This window comes from Cololabis saira, chromosome 6, assembly GCF_033807715.1.
Source record: "Cololabis saira isolate AMF1-May2022 chromosome 6, fColSai1.1, whole genome shotgun sequence".
NCBI classification, from domain to species: domain Eukaryota; kingdom Metazoa; phylum Chordata; class Actinopteri; order Beloniformes; family Belonidae; genus Cololabis; species Cololabis saira.
In genome coordinates this window covers 20,832,501-20,849,003 of record NC_084592.1, presented here as the reverse complement: position 1 = coordinate 20,849,003, position 16,503 = coordinate 20,832,501, and the positions used below count along the sequence as shown (strand labels likewise).

At 42.7% G+C, this 16,503-nt stretch overlaps 1 protein-coding gene across 1 annotated transcript in view; it reads right to left on the bottom strand.

Moving 5' to 3' along the window:
* The window catches only part of LOC133445985 (activin receptor type-1-like), a 28,934-nt gene that overhangs the window by 10,835 nt on the left and 1,596 nt on the right, over positions 1 to 16,503 (bottom strand). The window contains exons 2-5 of the mRNA XM_061723614.1: positions 4,572 to 4,642; positions 2,422 to 2,673; positions 889 to 1,161; positions 415 to 681 (exon numbers count right to left, since the gene is read on the bottom strand). Coding sequence (XP_061579598.1) covers positions 415 to 681; positions 889 to 1,161; positions 2,422 to 2,673; positions 4,572 to 4,635 — 856 coding nt within the window. The 5' untranslated portion in view covers positions 4,636 to 4,642. The remainder of the gene's footprint in view (positions 1 to 414; positions 682 to 888; positions 1,162 to 2,421; positions 2,674 to 4,571; positions 4,643 to 16,503) is intronic.

Below are 16,503 nucleotides of genomic sequence, written 5' to 3'. Positions count from 1 at the left end.
GTCCAACAAGAGCCCAGACAATCACTGAAAACCTCTGGAGGACTCACAAGGAAGGTGCGCACAGAATGTGGCTTTGCAAGTTGAAAAATCTAGCACATTTTTGCAAAACAGAGAAGGAAAACATTGACAAGAAAAGATGATTCATGCCAGACAAGGTGAAACCCTTTACGCTTAATCTCAGGCAAGGAATCTTTTTTTGTTTGTTTAATTTGGGTCACAGAAACCTGTCATTTTAATAGAGGTGTGTCATCTTAAACCTCAACTTTTCTTCCTTTTCTAATTACCATATTATATGAAATGTAGGATTAACTTTAAAGATAAACATAGCATTCAACTTTAACATTGAAATTAACAGATGAGAACTTTGGAGGATGACTGATGATTTCAGTGTTTGTGACTCATTCAGTCCTGTACCTTTGACGGGGAGCTCGACGGTGCTGTTCAGGTTACACAGGTGCCCGTGGCAACACTCGACGATCTGGTCTCTGGAAGGTGGAGTCTTGCAGGTTAACGTGCTCTGCTCATAGACCTTAAAGCAGCCTTTCTGGTACACCAGTGAGCCGGCGTTGACTGTCAGAGATGAGAAACACTGGTGGCCCAGGCAGCGACTGCCTGTCACGCATGAGTGGCCCTCGCAAACGCACTGGTGCTCCTCTTTGATCAAGGGCTTCACTTCTTCCTCTGTAAGACATTAAGAAAGAAAACATGGCTCTTAAATAAGTACATTTTATGTATATCTAGTGCCCAGTTCTTATTTAGTGGACTGGTCATAATAATGTTATTAAAAAAATTTAATAATAAATAACTCCAAAGTGGAACTTTTGTGTGATCTAAAGTGACATAAGGCAGTTGATGAACGGCAGCCAACACAAATGTGTACAAAGTCACCTTTCCCTGGAGCTTGTACAGTGACGTTCATGTTACACAGATGGCCCTGGCAGCACTTGACAACATGGTCCGACGAGGGGAGAGTGGCACAGGTGGTTCTGCCCTCCTCGTCGTCCCTCAGGCAGCCCTTCTGTTGGACGGCTGCCCCGTCAATCATCTTCAGAGAGGAGAAACAATGCTGGCCTGCGCAGCGACGTTCGTGCTCGCACATGCCGCCCTCGCACACGCACTCCTGCTCTCCGAGGACCGGCCTGCCCGCAGACGGCTCAGCATCTGATAAGAACAAGGAAGAGATATGAGGAAACCCATGAACGCAACACTGCTGCTAACCCGTTCAATTAAATGACATTTGCTCATGCCAGAAAAAAAAAACAAAAAACAGACTGAGTAAAAACATCTTTCTTGCTGAACATTTGCTAAAAGGCTACAAAGAGAGTTTAAATGGCTGCATGAAATCTAGCACCTGTTGATTTAAAATAGATTTCCTGCCAACAAAACTACCATTCTTCCAAAAATTTAGACTGCAATGAGTTTAGACTGCAATGATCCGTTTCCACTTTCACAGTCCAGTTTTGTAAAGGAATCACTAATAAAATATTTATTTCACAAATATAAAGTTACCCAACATTAGGTTATTGATTTTAACCACATTAGAAAACCTTACAGCAATGAAGCTCTTACAATTTACTTATTTACAAGTTTAAGGCAGAAACTCTCGGACACTAGTTCTGGATTTGTACTAATTTATTTATAAGATAAGTGGAAACACTGGAAAACTTGCAAAGTTAAAGAAAACCTTTAATTCTTAGCTTCTCAAGAAGTTAAAAACATGGAGAAAAAAATAGTAATTTAGATGTTCGAATTTCGGATTAATAATCTAAATAATTTACTTTCTTATTGAATTTTATATCATAGCACTTAAGCAAACACAATTCCCACTGGGGACAGTGGTAGATCAGGGTTTTCCTCTGGGTTATGGATAAGAAGAAAAGTGGTCCAAGCTTTGTCTAATGTTTATTTTTTTTTAGTTATATATGTACCTTCATGGGTTTTGATGATTCATACACCTATAGAGGCAGATATGATCACAAACTCTTCCCTCCCCCCCCTCCGAGTGCAACCCCGGTCTTAAAGAGCCACTGTCCTGCATGTTTTAGATGTTTCCTTGCATCACCACACCTGATTCTAATTAACGGTCATCATCAGCTTCTCATCCAAGTCTGCACAAGTCTGTTGATGACACAGTCCTTTGTGTCAGGGTGTGATGAAGCAGGGAAACATGTAAAACCTGGGGGACTGCGGCTCTCTAGGACCAGGGTTGCCTACCCTGCCCTAGTGGCTCACTTACAAAGTATGCAACATGTTACAAAAATGTTGAAGTGCCCGACTAACCAAAGCACCAAATCATGAGGCACGTTGAGTGCTGTGGACTCAACTGACAAATCAATTCCTAACCTCCGGAAACAGAAAAAGAGGGAAAAAAAATTATATCCAGTAATATGGAACATTATTATCCGTCTGGAAATTGATTACCTATTACTGGAAACTGCAGGGAGATGTTCATGTTGCACAAATCTCCGAAGCAACACTCCACCACCAGTTCGGGAGTTGGTGCGTTTCCACAGCGCGAAGGCCCATCTTCATTACTCACGACGCAGCCCCTCTGAACGTCAGACGTCCCATTTATGGTTGACAGTGAGGTGAAACACTGATGGCCAAAACACCGTCCTCCACTGCCGCAAGACGGTGCATCACAAATGCATTCATTTCTCACATCACCCTCACCTGGGAAAACAAAACAATTCATGCTGAAGATCACACTTCATCTTTAATAAACAGAAGTCCTGGAAGATGGAAAATGATTCACACACAAATGGCCATTTTAAATTTTTGGGAACAATGTAATTGTGTAATTCTGAAACTTCAAATTTCCACACTGCTTCCAAACTGCATTCAGGACTTGTTCCAAATAAAAGAAATCCGCTATGACCTGAGGGGGAAACTCATGTTTGAGATGCCGACAGCAAGAACTAATATTAAAAAGAGATGTACATCAGTTAAGGCTAGAGAAATATGGAATAGTTGTGACAACAACCTAAAAATGTGCAGTTCTATCTTCAAGTTTAAGGAAATGTTTAAAGAAAATATTGTAAACAAATATAAAACACTATAATTATAAAATATATTATCAAAAACATTCTAGAATGTGAAACGTCAATTTTATATTTTGTCTTATTTATTTTTCTCTTCTTTATGCATTGTTTGTTTCCACGGAGTAAAGCTAATGTCTCATATTTAAGCTGATCATAAGATAAAAAGGGTAGGCACTATAAGCTACGCTTCAGCCTACACCTTTTCGGCAAAAGAAATGTTTATTTCACCTTTTCATCTTATTTTGTGTACAAGCCAAAATAAAGATTAATTCATTCATTCAAACTACATAGATGACATCTGAATCTTGAGGAAGAACCAAGCATTGAATTTGCTGCTGTTAAAGTTAGCCAAAGACTGCTTACATATGACATTGTTGATGTATCTTTGAGTTAGAATCAGAATCAATAAATCACTGTGGAGTGGGGAGAGATTCAGCGGGAAACCCCACCCATCACGGAGTGTGGACAAACTGGTGAGGAAGGGGCCCCAACTGGTAGGGTCACGTGTGCCGGAACAGGGAAACATCCTAAACATGAAGGGCAGTGGCCTTTGAGAACCAGTATAAACACTGCCTCATATATTGTCATGGTTTTGTGCATCGTGGTGTGCAATGGTTAAGTTTCCAGTTTGAATCCCAGCTTGATCCGTTGTTTTTGTGGAATCTGCATGTTCTTGCCGTCTCTGTGAGGCGTTTTCTACAGGTAACCTCTCTTAATCCCAGTCTAAAACATGCATGTTAGGTAAAATGGTGATTTTATATCGGTGGTAGGAGTGAATATGTCGCTGGATGACTGTTTGTCTCTGGTTTACTGGCAACCTGTCTGGGGTGCGTGGGCTTCTGCTTTATCTGAACACAGTGGACCTGAAGAAATTGTACTTTACATGGCTCTTGTACTGAATCCTGCATTTCTTTGATTGATTCTACATGAATAATTATTTGAAATCGAATTGTAAATCAAAGAATCTGAACCAAACTGCATAAAACCTTAAGATTCATACAGCTCATGTGTGACCGTGATAGATAACATAAAGGAAGGTATTCCCCACTCATGTTCAATGACGAATGAATCAGGGCTCATCTCTGTTCCAAATATGCGTCTGTGTATTCAAACATGGGAAAAAGGTGTGGCTTGCCAGTTCAAAATGCACTTTCCACTGCAACCCACTGCAGCTTTTTAAAATAACACTGCCAGACAGCAGATAAAAGGGAGACAGACAGAGGAGGGGGTGGTGAAAGGAGAAGAAAAAAAAAGTGTGATTTTTGGTCTATGCATGCAAGAGAATAAAGAGGGGCAGAGAAACACCCAAAGGCTGAGACACTGAAAGAGAAGAGGGGATTGCAGATGTCTGCTACACACCATTTCAGCAACTTGAAATATTGTAATCTTGGTCTTTACACTTGCAAGATGTAGTACAAGTCCACATTCAGTTGTAGCCCCAGAATTCAATTCAACTGGATTCAATACTCCTAGTTACAGCTTTCCCTTATTTCTCCTGTGAACAGCTGTGCTTTGAGAGAGAATGCTTACCCTCCATGCTGGAACAGGGAAGAACCAGGGCGAATACAACCAAGAGAAAGGCCCTGATCATCATTGTAGACCTAAAGGGGGGGAAAAGAAGAAAAATACTAAATAAAAGCTGCATTCCTGTTGTGGTAAAATGGTTGAAATGCGTTCCAAAACAATAGCTATTATTTTAATGCACTTAGATATCGTTTGGTAATTTATTTCCATAACTTCATTCAGCGAGACGCAGCAGAAAGTAAAAACTGACCAATAATGACAGAATTTGCTATCCACCTCACATAATTAGAGGGTGTAACTTTATAGAGGGAGACCTTTTCTTGTTCTCAGAAGAAGAAAAAAAAAAAAAGTCAACACCCAAGTTTAAAATGCTCAAGTAAAGTGGGTCTCATGCCTTCCTGTTGTCCTGGCAACAAGGCATTGAGTGGCAAGCAATGGGGAGACTGGTGCTCTCCTATTGGCTGCCTCAGTGCAGGAGTGCGTGTCTTGATGTCTATGTGTGTTGGAGGGACAGGCTGTTTGGCAGCAAGGGAAGAGGAGCAGACAGACAAGAGGAGGAGGAAAAGGAATATGAGGAGAAAGAAAAGAGGAGGACAGCAAAGTTGCCCAAATGCTGTCATTTAGAGACCTGGATACAGTATAAGTAATTCATAATTAATGTACGTGTCAGATAATATACTGTGAAGTTGTTTGTTGGCCTAATTAGGCAATGCTTAAAAAAAAAGTATATCTAATCACGCTAATTCTAAAAACTCCCTTTAAACTATTAATTTTATAAAGATAATATGTATTTTTGTGGAAACATAGCCTGGAGTGTGCCCTTTTCATGCTATGCTGAGCACCAGCAACGTTATCTTGGCATGTGCATGTGTGCCTGAGTGCATCTGTGCCACTGATAAATACCCCAACACCACCTACTTCCACCCCCACCCCCTCCAAGCCTTTGTGCCAGTCTCCCAGACATAAATGATTAAACACGTAACGTTAGCATTAGCCCAACGGCGGCGTCTGTACGGGCCGCTCACACACGGACCACATGCTGCTTCTTTAATCAGAGCACAAAAACAGAAGCTGCCACACAGAGATAATCAGCGGCTCTGCCTGCTCCTCTCGGACAGCAGGAGAGGAAAAATACCGATAGGGGGCAGAGAGAGGGCAGGAGGGCATGAGGAGGTATGGGAAGTACAGCCTGGGGGCAACCGGGAGACAGTGGGTCAGAGACCGGGGCAAGTGTGTGAAAGACACACAGATCGAGACAGACGACGATAACCAGTAAACTAGACAACGGGGGGGGGGGGTCAGAGCCCAGGGGTACAGTAGGAAGAAGGGCGCCATGCTGTGTGGGGGGGTTGGGTTGGGGGAGGGTGGTCCCTGGGGATGTCAGCGTGTCTACAGTGGAGTCAGGCGACCGGAGGAAACTGGACAAAGAGATTAGCAGGGGTGTAAAGGACAACCCACCAACTGTGTGTCCAGCTACGCTCATATTTACTCATGTATCACTCAAGTAAAAAGACCTGTGTGCAAAAAGTCAGTCACTTCACTTTGCAGAGCAGAATATGTCACAAACAAAAACAGTAAACTAATAGGATTTGAGCCACTGTCAAGCAGCTGGCGATGCTGTTGCTTAAATTGACCAACAGGTGGCTCTCTAACATCACTGTTTGTTTACTGTGCGTGACTCTGACGCTGGTTGGTAATTAAGGAGTTAAAACTCACTCGCCACTTACAGGACTCAGTAGCCAGCAGAAACGGCAGTTTTATTACATTTATTAACTGTAGTGCCGCTATTATGAGAGGTTATTTCTCACAGTATTAGCCTAAAGGGACTTAAGGCTGATTTATGGTCCCGCGTTACACCAACGCAGAGCCTACGGCGTCATCTGCTGAGCTCTGCTTGTTGCCTCCGCGCTCCGACACATTCACTCCGCTGAGCGCGCACACGCGCACGCACGCACGCACGCACGCACGCACACACCCATGTCGGGGCCGCGGAGTTTCTGAAGTCGGCGGTGATCAGAGTAATTTGTGGTACAAGCAGAGCGAATCACAACTTTAATGAGTGCGGTTTGAATACACAATACATCCATCACGAAGGGCATTTTGTGAATCCATCACACCCTCCTCCTGTACGCTAGAAAGAAGTTGTCCGGCGAAATAAATAAATAAATAACCGCTAACCGTGAGTCCCGGTCGGCTCGAAGCTAAGCTAACGCTAGCCTGCGGTTGTTGTCTTGTAGTTTTATTCTCTCTGGTCATGCTTGCTCCCACCAGTGCAGGGGAGGCAGATGTGACTACTTTACTGCCTATGGTCATGCAACTTGCCGCGGCATGTCATGGGCATGATCAATTAATGCAGACAGCGCGGTGCCAGGAAAGCGGGTTGTGATTGGTTGTCGTGCACTTTGCTGCAGCATGTTTTGCACGTGATCGAGAAAGTAGACCCACAGCTGATCACCGTGATCGAGCTTAATTTGATCGCGATCACAAATCGAGATCGTATAATCGCCCAGCCCTACCGCCACGCGTATCTTGCGTTCGTTTGACGTGCATGTTCTCAAAAAGACACTGAACGCGTACGCGACCTGCAGTTCTCGCTCTGGCCGCGAGTGGCGCTGGTCCCGGTCACATACCAGCTGGCCACAAGTGACGACGCGGAGGTCGGTGGCGCCGTTTCCTTTGCCGAGATCGCAACCAAAGCAATGTTATAATCTCCTACATCATCTACTTGGTGTCATGTTAACTTGTTGGTTGTTCTAATCTGCAACTACCGCTACTACTAAATATTTAATCCCTTTTCCAACTGTTGCTCTGCTTACTGCCTGCTATCGGTCACCGCCGGTACGACGCGCTCTCCTCACGTACTACGCGAGCGACGTTGAGGTTGGTGGTGCACGCGAACAGACGCGAACGCAAGCACCAACTGCAAGTATATCCCAGGCTTTAGATGTATGATAAATACGAAAGTAAACTCATGAAGTGACAAGAGAGCACAAAAAAAGAAGAAAACTTGAAAAAATGCATAATGCATTTGTGCATGCAGCCTGTAATCATTATCTACAGTCTTTAGTTTGCATAACCACAGTAAAAAGAGACTGTGCCACAAAATGTTGGCCGACAGCTTTGCTCCAGGAGCAGGCAGCCGGGACTGGTCCTGACACTGGAAACCACAGAAGGGATTCTGAAGGAGAGAGACAGGACTGGCAACTGCAGACATTTTGTGGCACTTCGTGCATGCGTACGTGCATGTGTCTGTGTGTAATTATGTGTTGCAAGCTTCTTCTCCAGAGTATTGAATTCTTTGGTAGTGTTGTGTAGCGAGTGTTCACAGAGCTGACATCCGGCCCGGGGTGTGCTCTCAACATCCCCATGTCCTCTGCAATGGTATACAGTGTATGTGTGTAGTAGCTGAGTGCGTGTCACCTCTACTTACTCAGTAGTTTGAATATATATCAAACAGACTCTTCATCTTATACTTTTAAGTGAAGAATCTAAATACTTTTTCCACTGCACTTATTCTGAAGAATGATTTCAGAACCTCTGAGTTGCAGTAACCTTACACACGGAAGCATAAAAGACTACACTGAGCTCCCCGTACTCACGAGAAACAGTAGTAGTCATAGACATCGCAGAGGGAAAACTATGTTAGGCTAGACTCTTGCTCAGTGCTGGCGCAGACTCTTGAAAGTGAACATTCATATCGTGGCTCCTATGTTTTCATACCAACTTTCCCACCTAAACTCCTTCTAGTAATCTCACACAAGAGATCTATCATAAGCACTACTCTAAAGAGCTTCAAATCATTATTTTGATATGATTACACATGCCTCCCACATGCTTTGTTAATACATCCGAATCCCCAAAAAGTATCCACAGATATTAAACTGAAATTATTACTACCATCCATTATCTCAGATAAGTTTAAATGCATTTACACAGCAAGCAAAACACATCAGTGTGGTTGAATGCTTTAATATTTTGGTCTACTCTGCATTCAGGTCAGCTATAGGAGAGGATGACAAAACACTACTTTGTCTGATGAGTGTGGTGTATCAGTGAGGTTGAGGAGGGAGGAAGCTGGAGCCCTGCAGGAGCTGCTGAGTCATCATGCTGGCAAAGAGCGAGACGAGAGGTGGAATCTGTGTCTGAGCTGGCAGGCTGGCACAGTTGCCATGGCACAAATAGCCCGGGCAGCGATGAAACTGCAGCAAACTGCAGGGCAGCGAGTGGAAGAAACAGGCCAAGTGTGGGGCAATGCGGAGCCTGCTGTTCGTGTCCCTGTCACTCTCCCCGACCCACACCCAGACAGCCAAAGAGCCAGCATGTCATCAGGGACACACAGATGGTCTGCTCTGAGGTGGATGTGGGTGTAATGCAGACCTGAGGGCGAAAACCGTCCTCTTTGCAGCAGCCCACAATCATATCCACGCCACAGTTTTGCAGATCAACACGCTCACCTCTCTCTGCATACCCAAACACAATGCTTTGAATGAAGAAAGCCTGACTTATGCTTCTTTGTAGCACCTGCACACGTAACTTACATATTGGACGTGTGTCGCTGTTGGCACCGCTCTGCAGTTACACTATCAAATGCTAGGTGGCAGTACTGATACTTTTCTGGAGAGCGAAAGCTTGCAGTGCAGTTTCCTTTCGTTTAAGTCGTTTACGTAGCTCAGACATAGCAATAGGAACAAACAAAGCACATCATATGCAAGCTGGGACTGATAAATGTTAAGCTACATTAATGTACGTTGACACTGAAGTAATCTATTTTTCTACCCAGCTAGCAAACAATGAAATAGAAGCAGTAGCTGGACATAAAAACAACAACAACGCTACCAACTTGACTGATCACACTTGTTGCAATCCAAGTCAACAACAAATAAAGTAACATTTGGAAAGAGGAGCACAGAGTATGCCACAGTTTAATGGCGTAGGGTTCCCCTTCCTAAAAAGAAAGAAAGACCCACAATTGTCACCAAGACATCTGACACTGACAAAAGTTATGATTGATAATATTTTACTGAAAACTGAAAAAAAGACTTTAAGACCATCTCCAAGTAACTTGATGTTCTTGGGACTATGAACTATGTGAATTCCATTCAGAAGCTTAAGGTCCACAGGACTGTAGCCCACCTCCCTGGATGTGGCTGAAAGAGGAAAACAGAGAACCAATTGAAGAGATGGATAATACAAAAGGTAACTACAGAGCCCACAACAACTTCTAAAGAGGTCCAAGGGGTACTTCAAGGTCAAGGTACATCAAGGTACATCAGCGTCAGATCATACCATCCATCCATCCATCACCTTACGAGACTGCGTTGTGTTATAGAGCTGCTTTTAGTGCATCTGGCACAGGGCGTCTTAAATCTGTGCAGGATCAAATTAGATGTCAAGACTATCAAGGCATTCCGCAGTAAAATGTGCTGCGCTGTGCCCGAGAGCTTGGTCTTAGTTGCAGGTCATGGGTCCTCCGACAGGACAATGAACCAAAACACACAGCTGAAAACACCCAAGAATTGCTGAGAACTAAATATTGGACTATTCTGAAGTGACCTTCTATGAACCCTGATCTAAATCCCAATGAACGCTTGTTGAAAGAGCTGAAACATGCAGTTTGGAAAAGAAACCCTTCAAACTTTAGGCAGCAGGAGCAGATTGTTCATTAGGAGTCGACCTACAGGTGCAGAAATCTCATTGGAGAGTTACAGAAATCGCTTGATTGCAGTGACTGCAACAAAATATTATGTTGAGGGTATCATGCTTGCTTTCCAGGCCAGTTCCTTTTTTTCCCCTGTTTAGCCACAATTCAAAAGCAATGTCTGATTTTTGTTGTTTTCAGTAAGTTATATTTCCCTCCCCATTTCAAGTTATTTCAGTGACCATTATGGGTTTTTCCTATTTAACAGAAGTACCACCAAATACCAACAAAATTGTCCTTGTGGGTAACTCCACAATTAAAGGATGATCGTAAACCAACAGAGTCTAGCTGACTCACACTTTGTTCAACAGTGCATAGAAAATGAGAAAGTCAGAAGATTGTTTCATTTTATTGTTTTAATTAGCTCACAAATAAAAATTATATCAAAGTTAAATTTATATTATCTCTGGAAATATAAAGGAACTATTTCAAAATGCACTATGTTTCCACAAGGCACATCAAAGTGTCTTCTGTAGCCTCAATATTGACTTAAACATCCTACACACTGTGAGATAACGAGGATCAGGTTCACTTTATTACACACTATGCAAGATGAGTCTAATAAAAGTTTCGTATAAAATCCGTTTGGCTCAAAAATATCAATTTGAAGTAAATGAGTGTGCATTGTGCGTTTAAATGCAGGCCTATTGTGTAAATACTTATACAGCAGTTGGGCGCAATAGCTCCACATTTCACCCGCTAGTTTGAATTTTCATTCTCTCAAGAAATTCAACAGTCAAAATGTACTGCAGCTCGCAAGAAAAATGTGATGTTTTGTTTTTTTCCAGAGTCATTTTTAAATCAGTTACACAGGCGACAAGAGCTTTCACTTAGTTATAATAAATGAAGGTATCATCTGTGTTTTCACTTATCTAACTAGACAATTGCATGAGATTTTACACTAGCAATGACACAGTTTAGTTGCTCCGGGTAACCGGGAATCATTATTATATAGTTCGTACACATAACTTTTAGATAAGAGAAAATGAATACCAAGAAAACCACTATAAACCAGGATGAGCGTGTGTGAGGTATGACCATGTAAGCCAATTTTAACAAAAGCCAAGCTACAAAATGGTTGGCTTCTTCAATCTTGTGCACAACAATGTTGTTGCAGTGCAAGCTGAGCACTTCTCAATATCCTGTGCCATACCCAGCTGGTGTGTTGGATTGATGCGTCACTTAGCCAACCAAAATGTAAACCAACTTAACCTCTGGGAACACACCTCGCTTCCAAAGGGCCCTGTCAAGCAGGAGATGAAAGGGGGACTCTTGTGCTTTAGGAATCTGCAGTGCCCCATCAGGCCTCACCAGGCTCCATTTTTCAGGGCCCTCAGTACCTCAACAGAACCTCCTTCACAATGAGAGGAATGTTTCAAATGCAAATGAGACCCTGCTCATGTCCAATTGTCACTCCAACATTAATTGTAATCTGTAGTGGCGTTGCAGGTTTTTATTCTTTTGTTTACACAGCTACCCAGGGTATGTTCCCGCACACACAAGGTACTGCACAAAGTTCCCAGATCAAATGTAATCCTAGATAACAACTGCCTTTTGTCCCTGATGGTGCCCCACCCTAACAACACGGCTGACACACTGAGCTACAACACCACCACAAAGAAGACAAGCATTTTGATTGCAAGTTTGTTTCTCATGAAACTCCATGTTAAAGCTTGATTTCTTTGAGCAGCCAGAGGTAACAGCTGTCAAAGAGACAGGAGGATATATGATGTTCACGTTTAAAACTTATACACATCAGCATTTATGTGGATCTTACAGCAAAGTTGTACCACGGCTTTGTTTTTGGTGAAGAGATAAGTCTGCACGTTTTCACAGCCATATAAGGACAGTCTTAACAAGCCGTCTGCGCAATGGTCACCATAGCAATTAGACATTCATTTTCTCACAGCCTATAAAACATCTGAAACAGCCAATTCAAACACAATCTTTATGGCTGTCTGCCATGTTTGCCAACAGAGGAATGCACAAACATTCTCTCTCTCCAAAAGACCAAAGTACAAAGTTCACTGGCCTGGGGGCAATACTTCTCTCAAAGGAGACTCTGATTTGTATCAAGGTATACTATTTAAACACATTTTTCTTCTCATGAAATAAGCCAGCCAGAGAAACGAACCAAAGGACCGTGTGTGCAGCCTCTCAAAGCACAGAGACTGTTTAGTCTGAAGTCGTGCTCTGCCTGGAGGAGACGGAGCGAGAGAAGTCAGGGGGCTCACATGATGACCCACACTGTGATGATAATCACAAAGTAAACAGCTCGCAACAACACAAGAAAGGTGTATACAACACTGTGCTCCATAGTGCAGCCGACTCTGGCCATGACATCCTGCCGCCAGTCGAGCCTTTACGGCCAAGAGTTTCCTGGCTCTCGGGAGCAAAGAATTCGAAGGGATCAGACGAGCAGTAAATGTTTTCTAAAGCTGTTTTCACACATGCTCTGCAGTCCTGAAATTTTATAGGCTCTATCCAGAGGAGCTGTATGTGGGAACACCAATGTCCACAACAGTCTGAGCCGTGTTTATCCACCCAGCCGCTGAGTATAAAGTCCAGATAATATCCAAATGAGCCCATCTGCAAAAGCAGGAGGTGAATGCCATTGTTTGATGGGAATGATGTCTTCTTTTTTTTTGTTAATACAGCTAAATACATAAGCAGGACTGCCCTGACTTTACGGTAGCTGACGCACTTGAGTCAAATGATTACCATTCTTTAAGGAAATACATAGCAGGCTCTTTAATACATAAAGTCCTTTATGCAACTTGAATAAAAATTAAAAATGCATCGTTACATCAAGAAATTAAAAATAATAAGCTCCACGTGTTGTGTGTGTGTGCATAAAATGAATACTTGATTTCCACTGTGATATAGATTTAAGCCATTTTGCCAAGCCATGCTTAGATGTCAAAATAAATGAATGACTAAAACATTATAAATGCCCCATTTGGCTCAAGCACAGAGAATGGGGCAATTCATATTCAAGCACGCTCCATGAACAGTGACAGCAAAGGGCCGTCACAAACAGAAACACGTCAATATATGATCTCATCATGACGTACAGGGCGAGAGGTTATTCTTAAATTATAGACAAATTGCCCAGACCAAACAATAGTCCATTCCCAGGAATGAGATCAGAAAGATGCGGGCATTGAAACCGAGCCATACCCCCACCCCCCAACCCCCAAACAGCTGAGTGATAAGACAAGAGCACTGAAGCGAGCGAAGGGCTCATAAAATGTGTATTGCAGACTGTCTCCAGTGCAGTCTGGGGTTAGTGTAGAGAGGAGAGGAGCCATGAGCACTGCCGATCTATGTGCATCTGTGCAGACAAGAAGTCTCGTCTCCCTGCTCTCTGTTCCCACTGGTCTTCTTCCACATTCGAACACAGAAGAAGAGGAATCAATACGTCCGTACAGAGCCACCAGATGGAGAGGAGGGTGAGCTCCCAAACAGCAAGCAGTGGAACAAACCTAAAATCTGGCAAATACACAGGCAGCCTTTTATCCCCTTCTCTTATTCGCTCTAACTTCCTGTGTCCTGCTGAGACCGCACAGCCCTCAAGTCCCAGATAGCTCTCCCCATCGTGATAAGTTTGGGCTACATAAAGCTGAAAATTATTAAAAGACTCAAGGATTTTTTTTTTCCAACCAAAAATAACAGCAGAGGGCCCATTTCTAAAAACGCTGGACATAAGAAGCAAATTCAGCCCACATGCTGCGTCTCTGTGGTTTCATTTAATCTGATGCCAGGTCTACTGCCAGTCAAACTTCTAGCAAACATGTAAACAGGACCAAAAGTAAAGCAAGTTTCCTATTCCGATAAGCCAAACCCTGCCGTTCTATACTTTTTTTCCCCTTCCCAAACACTACAGTCTCCACCTCCCACCTGCCTTAACGCACGCACTCACTATCACGCACGCAGACACAGTCCTTCCTCCCTCCCGTTCGTCCCTCCCTTTCTGCCCCTTCAACTTGAGAGCCACCTACGTGGAAGAACGATGAGCCTCGGAGTCTTGCTCAGACTTGAAGCAGTCTATCTTGGTCTCAGAAATGCAGCTCCCTTGTTAATGACAGACTATGTAATCTGATTCCACACACATATGCATACCCCCCACCACCCCCCCGACAGACAAACAGCCCAGTCGTCTCGTAGTTTTCTACAGCTACCCTCTCTCTCTCTCTCTCTCTCTCTCTCACTACACTTGCACATTGTTCCAGTCAAAACTGCAGGCAGCATATATCAGGCAAATTCTTGGTCACAGAGAAATAATTGTTATCTGACAGCTATCCCCCACAAAAAAGCCCCACCCACTCTCTCCATGTGTTCCACAATACTCCAACCTATTTGGAGAAAATTATATACTTTACAGCCATCAAAGGAAAACTGCTTCAGCAATCGACTGAAAAGGGTTTGAGATAACTGCGGCTGAAGAATGTGAGCCATAATGAGAAAAACTTCGACGTTTTACAGTCAGCCAGAGTGAGCTCCTTTTTGCATTTTTCCCCCAACCAAAGAATTTTAATATACTCGCAAAATAGTCAAACAAGTAAATGAGTAGGAAAAGAACAACAATGTTGAGGCTGACAATGGCTGAAGCCTTATTTATTTATTTTATTTTAATTAAGAGAAAATTAGGTTATTAGTTAGTTAATGGGTCAAAAGATATGTAAAGTTCTGCTGTTTTATCTGATTTGACTTTTGGTTGAATTTATGAAGCAATTTAAGGACAAAGGACTTCAATTACCGGTATCTTAGAGACCAAACAGCTTATAAATAAACAAATTAATAACACATAACCTAAAAACTGAAATACTGATTAAGTGCTTTTCTAAGCGACTCATTGGACTCTTCTTTTGATCGGCCATATTTCAAAGAAACTTGTGAATGCTATAATAAATTCAAAACTTTCTGGAGATGCATAAATTCTATTTCTTATCTTAGGTGACTCCATTTTCAATCCCAGGTTGGACTTTTGCAGAGGATCTTCTTGCCTTTCCAAAGATTATGTTTAGAAAGCGTCTCATTGAAAAATTAATTCATATGTTCACACAAAAATTTGAAGCAAAAAAAATGTCCTGACTAAACTCCAACGGCAAGTGCTGGAAATACCAAAATTGATGCTGTAGCTGTATATCAGCCAGCCTTTCTAGGGGCCACAATTGTAGATTGATAAACATAATCGCACTCATACATGATGATTATATAGGACACTAATTGGAGCAAAACACGGATCTGAGTTGAAGAATGAAACCTGGCTAGATTGATTCGGTCTTAATCATGACCTCATGAAAACGCACAACAGTCCAGCTACAAGACCATGAAAAAGCCTTCACTAATTTCACAACAACATCTTTGTTCTCTCTCTGACGGATTCACCTCAGCTTGATTTTGTGACCTACCTTTTACTGCAGTGGCATCGGTACAAGCTTTGAAAACCTACGAAGGCATGACCATTGTTGACCAAAAGTTATAAAAATGTGAAAAGAAATGCTTAAAAGAATGAATCTAAATGTTCTTAAGAAAGTTAAATCCTTTTAGAGGAATACAGATAACGTCAGAGCTGTAGGGGACAAATTCAAGAAAGAAAAAAAAAAGCTCTGGAGATGCTTGTGAAACACTCCCCATTAGGAACATGTTAGTCTAAACCAAACGGTACAGCAGATAAGCCGTTTATAACACTGCCCTAAAGCAAAACAGTAACACTGCTGCAGAGGACGCGTTGAGAACGAGGAGGGAAGGCCAAATCTCGACACCAACGTGGGCGACCACAATCTTGCTGGTGCCCATTTCTTCAGCTCAACAGAACAGGGTCTTAAGCCCAGACCGTCTGACGTCATTTTATCAGCCCAGTATCTGCCAGACGGCCTGATCAAGTCCCTGAGAATGCCAGGCGCCCGCAGAGAGGCCACAGCTCAGTGACTGGTCAGCTATGGGGTTACATTCTCCAAAACACACACACCAACTGCCACTTAATGCTGTCGCTGACCATAACAAATAACTTAGAGGGTGCTCCCCCTGACCTTGCCATGGCCTTTCCCATAAGACTCAGAATCAGAAAGAAGTTTATTGCCAAGTAGTTTAACACACACAAGGAATTTGTTATGGTGATTACTGCAATACAAAAGAGCAAATAATATTAAAAGGAAAAAAAAAAAGCTAGCCAACATCTCCAGTTGATTCAAAAATAATGTGGAAATAAATAAATGACTGCTTTCTTAATGTCAC